Consider the following 15,664-nt stretch of genomic DNA (forward strand, 5'->3'; position numbering starts at 1 on the left):
GGCCTGCCCCCCATGAATCCTCCAGCCCCCTGGGAACAGCTCATTCCTCAGGAGAAGAGGGGTCAGCGGAGGTCACTGCCTCCAGGCTGCAATTAATCGCATTCCGGGGGAATCCAGTCCCTGCTCTGTTTATTCTCTAACAGACCTAGCACTCCTACCTGGGAGGCAGGCAGGGGCCCCGGGCTGTGGAGTTCCTTATGACTGGGACCTTCCCAAGAGCCAGCACCGCCCCCCTGTGACTCGCCTCCCCAGGAGCAAGGATGGGCTGCCCCATCTTTAGCTCCAAGCTTGTGATGTTTAGGATCCCAGCAGCAGCAGCAGCAGCCCTGAGCCAACAGCTGCAAAACCCATTGGCAGTCCTAGCCCCCTCCCCCTCCAGTTCTCTTCTAGGGACATCTCCCTTCCTTGTTACCAGCCTCTGCAAAACAGTGTGTATAGGGCAGGGGTTCTCAAACTGCGGGTTGGGACCCCTCAGGGGGTCGGGAGGTTATTACATGGGGGGTCACAAGCTGTTAGCCTGAACCCCAAACCCCACTTTGCCTCCAGCATTTATAACGGTGTTAAATATATAAAAAAGTATTTTTAATTTATAAGGGGGGTCGCACTCAGAGGCTTGCTGTGTGAAAGGGGTCACCAGTACAAAAGTTTGAGCACCCCTAGTATAGGGCGACCATATTTCCCAAAGGGAAAATGGGACACTGGGTGGGGCTGGCCTGATCTCCTCTCCCTGCACGGGGCTGGCCTGAGCCGATAGTCCGAGCCCTGCCTCCTCCCCAGGCAGAGCTGGATTTGCTCCCTCCCCCCGGCATGATCCTCCACACTTGATCAGTTGTCAAGGGCAAATGGGACAAATGCCCACTTTTGCCAGAAAAGTCAGGATGGCTGATACAGGTCTTCAAGAAGGGCCTGTGGCAGCCAGAATGGGATGTATGGTCACCCTAGGGGTGTAGCAGAGACGCTGTGTACCATAAACTGCATTGAAACCATTCCGCAGATGGGAGCCAAATCACACTTACTGTGCCCGAGGGGAGCTGGGAACAGCTGAGCCCTACTGGCTGCTGCTGACTCAGTGTGTGGCCCCAGGCCTTGGCTGCACCTGTGTCTGCTACCCACCTGCAGTGATCACAGGCTCTCACCCCGGGGGGGGGGGGGGGCTGTAGGGATTAACGGTCTGTTCCAGAGGGGCTGGGATGGGAGCAGCCGGTGGGTGGCCTCCTGCAAGTCAGGCTCTTTGCAGAGGGCAGCGTAAGGCCGAACCTTCCTCTCCCCTTGGAGTCAGAGAGGTGCGGGGGGCATCTGACTGAAGCATCTGACTGCTGGACAAAGAGTCTGTCTGCCTGGGACAGCCCAGACAGGCTGTGACTCAGCTGGGGGAGGAGAGCGGGTCTGTCCTGCTGAGTGCTGTCTGGGTTGGGATGGAGCCTGGCAGCCCCCCTTTGCCCAGCTGCAGGTAGTGTCAATGTGCTGACGCTGTCTGTCTAGACCTGCAAGGCGAGGAAGAGCCTAGCAGGGCTGGGCAGGTAGGCGCATGCCCTGGCTCCAGCAGGGGTTTAGTATGTGGCTGGTGCATATGTGCAGCGTTTCCAAGTGGGTCACGGCTGCAGCTGGTAGAGGGTGGGCAAGTGTTCCCAGTCGCCTGGAGAGCCCATTCCCCCAGGGCTGAGCTGTCGCTCCCCAGAGCCTCTACCCCCTGCGTTTGTCCAGGGGACAGGAGCTCCCGGCCAGCCCCAGGAGCTGGGGTCCCTCCAGGGCCACAGGATGATGACTCCAGAGCCTCTCTGGCGGGGCAGAGGTGTGGCCATCGGCTAGGAGGGACTGACCCTCATCTCCCTGCCCTGGCCAGGTGCCCCACCCTATTCAGGAGCATATCGCTCACTGTCCCTGGTCCCGCTTTGCTCCAGCTGCTGGGCCAGGCCCACGAGATGCTGGTATGCCAGCGTCTTCCAAGAGGCAAAGCATTTACTCAGGCTCCTGTGCCAGCACTTGGCAGGAGAACAAAGGCACCTTCCCACCCCCTTCCTCCCAGCACATTCCCCAGCCCTGCCATATCCCTGGCCCACAGGGGCAGATGGGAGCCTCTCCCTGTGCAGGGTGGGTCCAGGAGGCCAGGAGACTGCCAGGCCCTAAGCTGCTGTCAGTCCTGGGATCATGGAGCTGTTCCTGGCCTCTCCAGGTAGTAGGGGTGTCCCTGCCTGGCTGGAGCTGACCCTCCCTGCCCCCCCAAAGCTAGTCAGCTCAGCCAGGGGCCTTGTGCCTCAACATTCTCCCCTGCGGACTGGCTCACTTCCCCTACTCTGAGGCTTCTTGCTTGGCGTTGAAGCTGAGGGGGAAGAGAGCAGAGACCCAACAGTCCTTCTCCCCGCCTGGGCTGGGGCCACAGTGCCTGGTAGAGGGGGTTTGAGTGATGGGGACAGGGACTCCAGCCTAGGCCCAGTGGGTGCTGCAGGCCCTAGGGCAGGACTGGAGCAATGCTGGGGGGGTGTCACTGACGCAGGCCCCTGCTATCCTATCTCGGGCCCACCAGCAGAGCCCCCGGGCCAAGGGAGAGGCAGTCCTGTGTCAGTTCCAGGCCTGGTGTGTAGAGACAGCAGATCCAGGCCTGGGCCTGCTCTCTGGGACACGCTCCCCCGTGTTTGGTTTGTCAGAAGTCTGGGCTGGGCCAGGCTCCGGGGCTCAGGGGAGCTGTTGGAACAGGGAAGTTATGGCAACCTGACCCCTACACAGGGGCTGGTGATGGGGCAGCAGAGGTCCCAGCCAGTCCCAGGCAGCTATCAGCTGGCAACAGAGAGAATGGGGGCAGGCCCCTGCTGTGCCCTTCCCTGAGCATGGCCAAGTGGCACTCAAGCTGCAGCCGAGTCCTACTGAGGGCAGTTGTTCCATCCAAGCCCCCTAGTCCCTTCAGATGCAGCCAGATGGGAGGTCTGCCGTGCCCCAGGGCCAATAGGCTCAGCTCCAGGTGCTGGTGGCTCAAAGGGAGGGAGCGTGGGGAGAGAGGGCCAAGAGCCAGCAGGACTTTAGGCCGTGCCCCTAGTTCTCTGAGCAGGGACTGTCTCCCGCTGCATGTGCAGCACCTGGCACAGCGGGGCCGGACCCTGACTGGGGCTTCAGTGCTGCAGCGATACCTCAGCAGGGAGGGGCAGTCCCTTTACCTGCTGCTGGGAGATCCCCCTCCTCTGCCTGGGCCCCACAAGGCAGGCTGGGGAGCTGCAGGAATGCCTCAGGCTGGAGGGTTTGGCTGGGCTCAGGAGGGGACACAGTAATTGTGTGAGGGGGGAGGAATGAGTGGATCTGTGCACTGCTCTCTGCCAGAGGGTGAGTGGGGGTCCCAGGCTGCAGGAGGAGACATTGCCTTTGGCCTGGGAGGCTGGGCTCTGTCCCACTAATTAGCTGCACATTCTTGCGGAGATGCCCTGGGGCCAGGTGAGGGGCCAGGTGAGGGGCCAAGCTGCAGCTGATGGAGCCTTCCCCTCCTCCTCCCCCTCATTGCTTCCCTGGATGATGTGTGAGCCACTCAGTCCCCCTGCCTGGGGGTTACACGCACCCTTGGAGCCATCAGGGCTGGAGGCACCAGGCCCATCCCTGCACTGCGGTGGGGGTGGGGGGGGGCCCTCACCCACATACCCCGAGGACATTTTGCATCTGTACCAGTGAGTTGCAGGCAGGAGGGAGGGGCCGCCATCCCAACACCCTGTCTCTGCCTGCCAGGACTCCCTCCCTCTCCCAGGTCAGGTGTGCACGCCCTCACCCCATGGCTGCTGTCCCCTCCATCCCTGGCTCTCACCGGACAAGGAGGAAACCAGATGTTTCCTGCTGCTGCTGCCTCTTTGCTCCCAGCCGTGACAAACAAGGAATCTGGCTGCTTCCTCTGGGGCTGGCTGGGAACCCCAGGAAACAAGCAGGCAAAACAGGCAACGTGGGATGGGGAGGCAGCTAGGGGTCCTGCTAAGGGCCCCCTTTGTCCCCCCCCCTCCCCGAACCCAGAGGCACGGGCACCACTGCAACCCAGGGCAGGATCTCGTGGGCCCAGGGCATCACGAGCACTCTGGGCATGGCGGGGCCTCAGGTGCAGGGCACTGCTGCAACCCCCCCCCAATCTCTCCGCCAAAGGGTCTCAGGGCTGGGGTCTCTGGCGGGGGCTGTGCTGCCCCCGTGGGGTCTGTGCAGGGGCAGGAGCCGTGGAGCTCTGCACCCCGTGACCAGCTCTCCCTGCAGTTCCTGCTGTTGGGATGGCGGCAGCTGCTGCCCTTGGCTCCCAGACCTTCCTGTGCGTCACCCTGCCCTGTGTCAGTGAGAACACGCAAGGCACCCGTTCCCAGTGCCCTGTGACCGGGGCCTGGCTTCGCTTCCCAGGGAGAGGTGGGCAGGGAGGGTGCTAGCCACCCCCACACACAGCCGGTGCCAGGCAGCTCCACCAACTCTTTGCAGTGCCAAGGAGCCAGGCAGCCTCTGTGCAGGGCTGCGGGACCCTGAGCTCAGGCTATAAACCTGGTACTTGCAAGAGCATCCAGTCCTGCGTTAGGGACCTGCGAGGCAGGATGGATCACCCAGTGCCAGGGAAAGGGAGGGCAGTGTGAGGCAGGAGGGGCCAGTGTGGGGCACCGAATTCCAGGGTGGAGGGGTAGGGAGGGACACCTGTGGGGGCAAGGCTGGGCACCCAGTTCCAGAGGTGGGGGAATTATTAGATTAGGTGGTCCAGTGCCTTGTGACACGACACAACCCAGTGTTTCCACATTTCTTGCTCCTTTCATAGACCCATAGAAATGTGGGGCTGGAAGGGACCTCACAAAGTCATCAAGTCCAGGCCCCTGCGCTGAGGCAGGACCAAGTCAACCTAGACCATCCCTGACGGGGTTTGTCCAACCTGTTCTTAAAATCCCCCGGTCATGGGGATTCCACAACCCCCCTTGGATACCTGTACCAGAGCTTAACTCCCCTGAGAGTTAGGAAGTTTTTCCTAGCTAACCTAAATCTCCCTTGCTGTGGATTAAGCCCATCACTGCTTGTTGTACCGTCAGTGGATGTGGAGAACAATTGATAAGAACGGCCTTACTGGGTCAGACCAATGGTCCATCTAGCCCAGTGTCTTCCGACAGTGGCCACTGCCAGGTGCCCCAGAGGGAATGAACAGAACAGGGAATCATCAAGTGATCCATCCCCTGTCGCCCATTCCCAGCTCTTTATAAGAGCCCTTAACACAGTGGTTTTCAAACTTTTTGTATTGGTGACCCCTTTCACGCAGCAAAACTCTTGAGTGTGAACCCCCTTATAAATTCAAAATGGGGGGGTAATTTAATGGGGGCTTGGGGCTGTCAGCCCCACAGAGCTGACAGCTGGTGACCCCCGTGTAACCACCTTGTGGGTTACGACCCCGTTTGAGCGCTCCTGGCTTAACGGAGATGCTGGCTGTTCTCAGGTCCCGCTCCTCAGTCGGCTTTTCCCAAGACTGACCAGGCCCCGTTTTAAATCTTTCCTCCATCCTAGGTCCGGTTTTTTTTAACCGTCAGTCAGGTTTGTTGCTCTCCACAGGCCTCTCCCCAATTTGTCCCCATCTTTCCTGATGTGTGGTGCTCAGAACTGGATGCAGTTCTCCCGCTGAGACCTTAGCAGTGCTGAGGAGAGCAGGACAATTACCTCCGGTTCATACAGCCCAGAATAGAAGCAGCCTTTTTGCAACTGCTTCACACTGTTGACTCACCTTCCATTTGTGACCCCCACTGACCCCCAGATCCTTTGCGCAGTCCTGCCTTCTAGCCAATTAGTCCCCATTTTGTAGCTGGGCATTTTAATTTCCCTTCCTAAGTGAAGTACTTGGCACTTGTCTTTACTGAATTTCAGCTTGTTGATTTCAGACCAGTTCTGTAATTCTCTTGTAGTCTGTTTCCATGACAGCGACATCTTTCTCCCCAGGTTCCTTATGTCACCTGTTGTCCTCCTCTTTTCGGTCCCCCCCAAGCGGTACCCATTCAAGGCCTGGGGCGGGGGGCTGCTGGGGTGGGGGGCGGGGCAAGGGGAGCGCCCTGTCCCGGGTGGGGGGAGCGTCCGATCCCTAGTGGCTCAGGTCGGCCCAGGCTCCCGAACTCCAACTCCCAGAAGGCCGCGGGCCGTGCACGCCGCCTGCGGGCCACGGCGCCTGAGAATGACGTCAGCTCCGCGACGGGAGAGGCCACTGGCTGCTGAGCGGGGAGGCCGGTGAGGGGCTGGGGGGGGGAGCTGTATCGGGTCCCGGCGGGGCTGGGGGGGGGTGTAGTGGGGCCCAGTGGGGCTGGGGGGCTGTATCGGGTCCCGGCGGGGCTGGGGGGGGCTCTATCGGGACTGGGGGGCTGTATCGGGGCTGGGGGGCTGTATCGGGTCCCGGCGGGGCTGGGGGGGGCTGTATCGGGGCTGCGGGGGTGTAGGGGGGGGTGTAGTGGGGCCTGGCGGGGCTGGGGGGCTGTATCGGGTCCCGGCGGGGCTGGGGGGGTGTGTAGTGGGGCCTGGCGGGGCTGGGGGGCTGTATCGGGGCTGGGGGGGGGTGTAGTGGGGCCTGGCGGGGCTGGGGGGGGTGTAGTGGGGCCCGGCGGGGCTGGGGGGGCTGTATCGGGGCTGGCGGGGGGTGTAGTGGGGCCTGGCGGGGCTGGGGGGCTGTATCGGGGCTGGGGGGGGTGTAATGGGGCCTGGGGGGGTGTAGTGGGGCCCAGTGGGGCTGGGGGGCTGTATCGGGTCCCGGCGGGGCTGGGGGGGGGTGTAGTGGGGCCCGGCGGGGCTGGGGGGGCTGTATCGGGGCTGGCGGGGGGTGTAGTGGGGCCTGGCGGGGCTGGGGGGCTGTATCGGGTCCCAGCGGGGCTGGGGGGGGTGTAATGGGGCCTGAGGGGGTGTAGTGGGGCCCAGTGGGGCTGGAGGGCTGTATCGGGTCCCGGCGGGGCTGGGGGGGGCTGTATCGGGGCTGGGGGGGGTGTAGTGGGGCCCAGCAGGGCTGGGGGTTATCAGGGCTGGGGGGGTATCGGCATCTCAGCTGCGACCCGCTCTCCATTGCTGACCTGCTCTCCCCGCCTCTCTTGCAGCCCGTCCTGCGCCGAGACCCAGCCACGCGCACCATGACCAAGCTGGTGCAGTGGCTGTGCGGACTGGCCCTGCTGGGCACTGCCTGGGCCACCCTGGCCTTGGACCCCCTGGGCCTCCACCTCCCTCTGCCCTGCCAGCAGGTGCTCTGGCCGTTCCCCGTGTACCTGCTGGTGGCGTTCGGCTGCTACTCCCTGGCGACTGTTGGCTACCGCCTGGCTACATTCAATGACTGCGAGGCTGCTGCGAAGGAGCTCCAGGAGCAGATCAGAGAGGCCCGAGCGGACCTGAGCCGGCGAGGGCTGAAGTTCTGACCTGCGGGGTAGGGAGGCTGCACCTCAGGGAGCTGGGCCGCTCACCTCACTTGGATTAGCACAATAAAGAATCAGTGTATGTAGCTGAGCCTTGCTGACAGCCTGGGGAAGGGTGGTCACAGAGTGGGCTCTGGGCGGGTTCCTGCTGCGACAGGGAGCTGGTCCATCCCCTCAGGAGAACAGGGGCAGGTGACACGTGGCACTGAGTGCACGAGACGGGTGGGGACTCGATGGTGATGGTAACTAGAAGTGGTCAGTGCAGCAGCTTGCTGCTAGGTGACTCCCTTCACTCCTGCAGCCAGGCCCCCTTGGTGCGGTTCCTAGCTGCTCTCACAAGCAAACCGGGCCAGGGTTTGGATGAGAGAGTCCCAGGAATCACTCATGTGTTGCCAGGGGTGACTCACTGGCTGCTGCTCTTCCCTCTGAGTCAGCAGCAGGGAACACTGTGCTGCTCTGTGTCAGATGCAGGGTGCAAGCGAGGTGGATAATTCTGTACTGTCTCCTTCAGTCCCCTGAGCGTGGCACTGCTCGGGCTAGCCACCCCCAGGCAGCTATCTGAGCCCAAGCTGCCTACACCCCACCCACCGACTCCCCTGGTAACTCGTAGTGGGAAGCTGCAGAGATCGAGTCTTGACTCTGACTCCTCTACCTTCCCCTCTCCCCAGGGCCCCTCCTTGGCTCTCAGCAGCCAGTGGGCATTAAATCAGGGCAGTGGGGGGCTATCAACCAGACCGCATGCCAAGGCTGCAGCCCCCCAGCTCAGGCTCCAGCATGCTGTCTAGGTGGTGGGTGACGCTGCTGGCCCAGGGACGTGGGAAGAGTTGTCATTTCCAGGGTGGCCTGGGCCAGGCCGTGCTAGCGAGAACCTTGCTTCCATGGCACAGTGACTTTCACACGCTGGTTGAAGATGATGAGCAAGTTCAGCAGGGTTTTGTACAGCCCCCTGCGCTCCAGAAGGTGAATGCGGAGGCTGCTTCCTTCAGGGAATCCCTTTCTCCTGAGCAACCAAACAGCCCCATCCATGGGCTGTCTCCCTGGCTAGCACAGGCCCTGCTACAGGGCCCATGGGGCTCCCTGCAGCCAGAAGGGCCGGGCTGCTGCCTGAGTGACACATGTTGGGGCCTGCCTCCCTGGCAGACTCCCTGGGTTCCTTGCATACCAGCCAAAGGACTTTCGTGTTCTTAATTATTGGCTGCGCGTCCTTCTGCAAAAGGAGCAGTTGATATCAAAGGCAGGAATGGGGCTAATTAGCAGGAGCGACTAATTAGCTGCTTCCTGAGCAACAGTGGCAGCAAGGAAGGCAGGACAGCCAGTTAGTTGCAGTCTCGTCCATGCACATGCGTGGCCAGTCATGGCCCGGCAGCGCCTAGCCATGGCCTTGGGCAGCTGGCTCAGCTGAGGGACGCTCCCCAGCTCCCAGCATGGCCCTGGCTGGGGCCCTGCAGGGTGGATACTGAGGGAGGGGGCTTGATGGAGCCCACTAGAGACTCCCAGTAGCAGGCCACCCTGTCGAGCCCCAGCCCAGGGCAGAGAAGAGCTGCCCTCACCAGGATGATCCTGCACATCTTGCATGTTACGAGGTAACAGGAGGTCAGCTCTGCCAGAAGCCGCCCCATCCTCTCAGCTCCCTGGGGACACAGCCAGGATCAGAACAGCCCCACCCCCATTGGGCTGAGGGGAGGGAGAGCTGCTCTTTGGAGCAGGTTGATCCAAATGTGGCTGTCCCTTCAGCCCCCAGTGGGAGCAGGCTGTTTCTCAGGTGCTGTCCACGTGTTTGCACATGATGGCCTGTGTGACTCTTCCTGGGACAGGGCACCCATTGACTTGGGGGGTAGGGGAACCTGCAGGATCAGGCCCTAGGGTAGCCCCTCTCTTGCTCTTTCTCCTCTGCCTCAAACCGATCTGGGAAGGGCCCCCAGTTCCCAGTAACGCCACCAGAGCTGGGGGGGTTGAGTGCACCTGGGCTGTTGGGTGTATCCTCACATGTACCCACCAAGTTCTGGGGCACCAGGGGGTGCAGGCCCTCCACAGCCCCGGCCTGCTCTCTGTGCCTGGGGGTGCCCTGAGCTGAGGAAACAGGCACCATGCTCTGGCTTTGATTTATTAAAAGGCACTTATGCTCATACAAAACAGCACTACAAACCAAGGCATCCAACAGAGAAGAGGGCAGCCCCCCAGCACCGCACTTGGCTCCCACCACAGCCCCCCTAGAATGGTTGAGCACAGCAGGGAGGAAGAGAGTCCCCAGAGCTGGCCAGGTGCATGGGGGTTGGTGCAGGGGCACTGCTGAAGTGTCAAAGGCACTATTCCCAATAGAGCAAACCAAAGAAAAATGAAAATGGCTGGAGGTGTGGGGGCATCCCTTGCGGCAAGGCAGCCATGACTCCTCAGAGCCCCCCAGGAGCAGCAGAGCCCCAGGCAGGGGGCAGTACCCGTGTAGTGCCGTGCAAGGCTCTTTGGCTAAGGCAGGCCTAAGGGGCGGCTGGCAGGGGCCGCCACCAGGGCAGGGGCAAGGGCAGTAGAATCACAGTGTGAGCATTGGCTCCTCCCTTCATCGGTCAGTGAAGGTACTGGGGGGAGGGAAATCATTCGACCCACGGGCTGAGGAGCTGGGTCTGCACCTGCCGCTGGCTCCCCACCACAAGGGCTCAGTGATGCTTCTTCCTGCCCCAGGACGGCGGAGATGGCAGGTCCCAGGCCTCAGGCCTGCAGGGGCTTGTAGAGCTTGTCCTGGTCCGGAGGGAACTGCCAGAATAACCAGAGCCGCAGGATGCTGGTGACTATCCCGGGGACGTTAGGGACCTGAGTGGGAAGGGAACGAGGGGGCACAGAGACAGGAGAGCCATAAATCCTGCAGCAGTTTCACTGTTCCCATGCCCTCCCCTCACAAACTGCTCCATCAGCCACGTGTCATGGGGACACTGTATTGGCTGTCTGCCAGCCAATTAATTAAAATCAGGACCCATCGCCCTGAGCGCGGGTCACAAGGCAGCACAGGGGGCTCCACGGGATGGCTCGGGAACAGCGCACCGCGCTCGCCGGGGGTCTGGGCCTGCACCCCACGATTCCCAGGGCAGCCTCCCCCATGTGGCAGTGAGCGGAAGGGAGGGGCCCCAGCCCTCCGCCAAATGGCACTCACCATGATGTAGAGGTCATTGAGCTGGAGGCCATAGAGCGTCCAGCTGGCCGAGGCCAGGAAGGTGGCCACAGTCAGTGGGAAGGACAGGCACCGGGTTGACCTGGTCCGGATGACCTTGGCCTGCAGGGAACACAGAAGGGGCTAAGTTCAGGGCACTGAGGGGAGCTTCCTGCAGATCCCAGCCAGGGCCCCTCCCAGAGTGACAGCTGTCTCCTGCGAGCCCGTGGGGCCAAGGAAGAACCAGAGCTGAACGGCCCACTGGGGTCTCCTTTGGGCTCCCAACCCCAAGGCCTCCAAGCTGAGGGACTGGGCACCTCACCTGCAGGAACCCAAAGGCCCCAGCATGCACTGCTCTGCCCCAAACCAGCAGAACGCCCCCCAGAGGCCAGTGACATGGCCCATGCCCCAGGCCAGCGCCCCAGTTAGGCAGGTTCCCCTCCGCATGCTTCCCGCGAGGGAGCCACACGCACCAAGACAGCCAGGGGCGAGAGGTACATGCTGATGGTGAAGACACTGCAGAAGAGCCCCAGGTGTGCCAGGCGCACGTCCACGTCTGGGGTCAGGAGGTTGAAGTAGCAGAAGCCGAGGGTCAGCACCCCCAGCAGGGCCACGCTCTGCAGCAGAACCCGGCGCTGGGGGACGGGAAGAGGGCAGTCATGGCCGATACCACGATGGCACAGGAAACCCCTTCCCAAGAAATGCCACTGCCGGACCCCGCCCCAGGCACCTCCCTCCTCATGCCAACTCCGCCCCTTCACAGGAATCCCTCCGAACAGGGCAGCTCTCCCCTCCCCCTGGAGCCTGGCAGGCGGGAGGGACTTGCTCTCCACCCACCTTCTCGGGGCTGAAATAGAGGTACACCAGGATATACAGGGTCTGCAGCGCCGCCCCGATGGCGTTCACGGTGATCAGTGTCCAGTCCTGCTTCAAGCACCCGTAGCTCAGCCAGCTCAGGTTACTGCAAGGGGAGACCAGGCTGGGTAGTCACCAGTACTGCTGCCTCTGGGCTGGGGAGCCCTCCAGCACTGGAGCACGTCCCTGTACGTGAACCTCCCGGAGCACATGCTCCCCACCACTGTACAAGCCGCTGGAGCGTGCGCCCTGCCCAGCTGTTGTCCAAGCCCCCCTTGTGACGAAGTGGGACTGTTCTTAATGTTTCCTCCGAATAGTGTGGGGGTGCCTCAGTTTCCCCATGGCAGTTCTTAGGTATCTAGGGGGTGGGATAAGGGTGTATGATCATTGCAGAGCCCTAGAGGGCAGGGGTGTGCAGGGGTCTGGACACAGAGAATGGCCGACACCCTCTTTCCTGGCCACTGATGGCCTGGGCCCTTCCCCCCTGCAAGGTGAGAGCTAAAGGGTTGGAGAACACAGGAATCCCGTGACCTCCTGGCCCGGGAAAGGGACAAAGCCCAGAGGAGGAGGGGCTGGAGAGAGTTTCAGTTTTGGGGCTGGCTGGGGACATGGAGTGAAGTGCAGACGGGGTTGTCTGGCTCACTGCCCCCCAAAATGGACCCAGCTGAGGGGTCCTGTTCTCTGCACCTGCAAACTCTGTGTTAGACCATGTCCCTGTCGTCTAATAAACCCTCTGTGTTACTGGCTGGCTGAGAGTCACGTCTGACTGCGGAGTTGGGGGGCAGGACCCTCTGGCTTCCCCAGGAGCCCCACCTGAGTGGACTCGCTGTGGGAAGCGCACGGAGGGGCAGAGGATGCTGAATGCTCCGAGGTCAGACCCAGGGAGGTGGAAGCTGTGTGAGCTGTGTGTCCTGAAGACAGGCTGCTCACAGAAAGGTGACTGCCCCAGAGTCCTGACTGGCTTCATGGGGAGCAGTTCCAGAGCATTGCCCAGGGACTCCGTGACACCCCTCCACTTGAGCCCCAACTCCAACAGCCACATGACCCTCCGGCCTGCGCCCCTCTGTCCCCCTCATGTCAGCAGGGGCTGGACATACTTTACATCGGTGGTAAGGAAGGGCAGGAACTGGATATTCTCCACACTCCTTGTGCGAAACATCTGGCGCAGGTCAGTCCTAGGGATAAGACAGGGGAGAAATGCCTCCCATCCCCCCAAGTCTGAGGGGACCTAACCCCCCATCCCGGCCCAAGCCCCCCCCGAGTCTGAGAGGGCATTGCCGCAGTGGCTGTGACAAGGGTGACACCCAGAAGCAGTGGTGCCGTTTGCCATTTTTCAGCCTTGGTGTCAGGTGGTTACATGGCGGGTAGGGCCTGCTCTGGACTCGGTGTTGAACAGGGGCAGCGCCCAGCTGCGTTGGGATTTTATACTGACTGGTGCACCCCCAGGGACGGGCCAGTCCCCCGGTGTGACGGGGCCCCCTCCCCAGCCAGCTCACCCCGCCCCTGACGGGACACGTCCCGCGCTGGCAGCGCCTCCACCCGCTGCGTCCGCACTCAGGCTGCGTGAACCAGCTGCAGTGGGATGGATAAACCGGGGTAACTTCCCAGCGCCGGCAAGGCGCAAATTCCCAGCCCTCACGACGGCAGAGAAATGCTGGCAAACGGAACCCGCCTCCCCCCAGCCCTGACGGTCCCGAGGACGTCGCTCTTTTAAAAATCCTCGTGACTGAGGACAGCTCGGAGTTGGCCAAACTGTAGAGGCCCAGCCATGCCAGGAGCTGCCCATGCGAGTCACGGCCCACCCCACAGGGCTGGGGGCAGGGTAGCCACTGGGAAAGGAGGGAGCCCCCAGGGGTAAGTTCCTGTGTCCATAGAGCTGCCAACCCACAGCGATGCCCAGGCCCACCCAGTCCCTAGTAATCCCTAGCACCCCAGCCCAGCCCCCAGCAACCCCCAGCCTCTGGTAACCCATAGCTCTTCCCAGCGCAGCCCCCTAGTAACCCCCAGCACCCCAACCCCCAGCACCCCACAACACCAGTAACCCATAGCTCTTCCCAGCCCAGTCCCACAGCAACCCACAGACACCCTCAACGCCCAGTAACCCACAGCCCCCCAACCCAGCCCCTAGTCCCCCCCGTGACACATAGTCCCCCAACCCCCTGTAACCCATAGCCCCCCCAGCCCAGCCCCTAGTCCCTCCCAGTAATCCACAGCCCCCCAACCCGGCCCCTCGCTCCCCCCCGTAACCCACAGCCCCCCAGCCCGGCCCCTCGCTGCCCCCCGTAACCCACAGCCCCCCAGCCCGGCCCCTCGCTGCCCCCCCGTAACCCACAGCCCCCCAGCCCGGCCCCTCGCTCCCCCCCGTAACCCACAGCCCCCCAGCCCGGCCCCTCGCTGCCCCCCGTAACCCACAGCCCCCCAGCCCGGCCCCTCGCTGCCCCCCGTAACCCACAGCCCCCCAGCCCGGCCCCTCGCTCCCCCCGCAGCCCCCCAGCCCGGCCCCTCGCTGCCCCCCCGTAATCCACAGCCCCCCAGCCCGGCCCCTCGCTGCCCCCCCCGTAACCCACAGCCCCCCAGCCCGGCCCCTCGCTCCCCCCGCAGCCCCCCAGCCCAGCCGCCGCCCGGATCTGGCCCGGATCTGACCCGGACCCGGACCCGGAAGCGGCTCGGCTCGGCTCGGCCCGGCCGCACTCACAGGCCCGTGGCGAACATGCCGAGGGTGCAGGCGACGCAGGCCCCCGAGAGCAGCGGCAGCGGCGGCGGCTCCATCCCGGGCTGCGGCCGGCGGGGACCGAGACTGGGGCCGGGCCCCGCCGGGACCCGCCCCCGGCACCTCCCCGGGCCCGACACCCCGGGGCCCGCCGGCCCCACCCCTCGGCCCCCCAACCCCCCAGCGCAGCCCCCGGGGGCCCCCAAGCCCCCTCGGCCCCCTTCGGCCCCCCAGCGCAGCGCCCGGGGGCCCCCAAGCCCCCTCGGCCCCCCAACCCCCCAGCGCAGCCCCCGGGGCCCCCCAACCCCCAGCGCAGCCCCCGGGGGCCCCCAAGCCCCCTCGGCCCCCTTCAGCCCCCCAGCGCAGCGCCCGGGGCCCCCCAACCACCCCAGACCCCCTCGGCCCCCAGCGCAGCGCCCGGGGCCCCCCTCGGCCCCCAGCGCAGCGCCTGGGGCCCCCAACCCCCCCGGCCCCCAGCGCAGCGCCCGGGGCCCCCCAGCCCCCCTCGGCCCCCCAGCGCAGCGCCCGGGGCCCCCCAGCCCCCCTCGGCCCCCCAGCGCAGAGCCCGGGGTCCCCCAACCCCCTCGGCCCCCCAGCCCAGCGCCCGGGGCACCCCAACTCCCCCACAGCCCCCAAGTCACCCCACAGCCCCTCCAGCACCCCCCTCAGTATCCCTGTGCAGCATCCACGTCCCCCCAATTCCTCCACAGCCCCCTATGTCACCCCTCGCCCCTCCAACTGCCCCACAGCCCCCATGTCACCCCTTGGACCCCCACAGCTCCCTGTGTCACCCCCCAGTCCCCCATGTCACCCCACAGCCCCTTTGGTATGACACCAAAGCTCCAGCCCCTCCGAACACCCCGCATGTCACCCCCAATAAACCCCTACAGTGACACCCCTCGGCACACCCCAACAGCCCTCAATACCCCCCAGTCCCACTCAGTATCATAGTATAACGGCCCTCCAACAATCCCCCCACAGCCCCCTGTCACAAAACCCAGCCCCCGTCACTCCTCCAGCACCCAACATTGCCCACAAACACCCAGGGTATCTCACACACACTCAGCAACTCCCCCCCCCCCCCCCCGCTGTCACCCCCAGCACCACCGTCTGCAGTTGCTCTCCCAGGGCATTACCACCCCGATGCTCCCCACTTATACCCCCTGTACTTCCATCTCCTGACATTCCCAGATATTCCCCCAGTCCTTGCCTACCCCCCAAAATCACTGCCACCCATAACAGCCCTCCCTGGGTGCTCCCAGATATTGCCATCCCAGCCCCCTCCTCCCCACACTATCACTCTCAGATCCGTCCCCATGGGGCAGAGGGGAGCAGCGGGGAACCTTGTGGCCCTGGGCTTTGGGATGTGGGGGAATCGTCCCCCATGACCCCAGGTGCAGGCTGGTCCAGAGAGGGGGTGATGTCCCCAGGGCAGGGGGCACCGGTGGCTCTGGCCGTGTTTGACTGGAGCCAGGACTCCTGGGTTCAGTTCCTGTCTGCGAGGCCCTGTGCAGCCTTGGGTGACTCACTGCCCCTTTCCCAACTTTCCCAGCCTGTCTCTGAAGTGGGGGAGGTGGAGCCTGACTCACCTACCTCCCAGGCTGGGAGCCA

The 15,664-nt window shown here is 63.7% G+C and overlaps 2 protein-coding genes across 7 annotated transcripts; one reads left to right on the top strand and one right to left on the bottom strand.

The window, feature by feature from the left end:
* The first annotated feature begins 6,078 nt into the window (after positions 1 to 6,078).
* DPM3 (dolichyl-phosphate mannosyltransferase subunit 3, regulatory) lies at positions 6,079 to 7,435 on the top strand. Its single transcript, XM_048834165.2, has 2 exons — positions 6,079 to 6,189; positions 7,041 to 7,435. Exon 2 carries the CDS (start codon positions 7,074 to 7,076, stop codon positions 7,350 to 7,352), a length of 279 nt encoding a protein of 92 aa, XP_048690122.1. The 5' UTR covers positions 6,079 to 6,189; positions 7,041 to 7,073; the 3' UTR covers positions 7,353 to 7,435.
* A 2,004-nt stretch (positions 7,436 to 9,439) lies between these two features.
* On the bottom strand, positions 9,440 to 14,157 carry SLC50A1 (solute carrier family 50 member 1). Of its 6 annotated transcripts, XM_048828580.2 has the most exons (7): positions 14,039 to 14,152; positions 12,840 to 12,915; positions 12,441 to 12,518; positions 11,326 to 11,449; positions 10,962 to 11,123; positions 10,492 to 10,611; positions 9,440 to 10,154 (listed from the first exon to the last, which is right to left on the bottom strand). In XM_048828580.2, the coding sequence occupies exons 3-7, from the start codon at positions 12,500 to 12,502 to the stop codon at positions 10,053 to 10,055; spliced, it is 570 nt and encodes a 189-aa protein (XP_048684537.1). In that variant the 5' UTR covers positions 12,503 to 12,518; positions 12,840 to 12,915; positions 14,039 to 14,152; the 3' UTR covers positions 9,440 to 10,052. The 6 variants fall into 6 exon arrangements, with proteins under 6 accessions (XP_048684537.1, XP_048684535.1, XP_048684536.1 ...); XM_048828578.2 differs by lacking the exon at positions 12,840 to 12,915 and having other exon boundaries at positions 14,039 to 14,157; XM_048828579.2 differs by lacking the exons at positions 10,962 to 11,123; positions 12,840 to 12,915 and having other exon boundaries at positions 14,039 to 14,157.
* Between the last annotated feature and the right edge of the window lie 1,507 nt (positions 14,158 to 15,664).

This window comes from Caretta caretta, chromosome 24, assembly GCF_965140235.1.
Source record: "Caretta caretta isolate rCarCar2 chromosome 24, rCarCar1.hap1, whole genome shotgun sequence".
Lineage (NCBI taxonomy): Eukaryota > Metazoa > Chordata > Testudines > Cheloniidae > Caretta > Caretta caretta.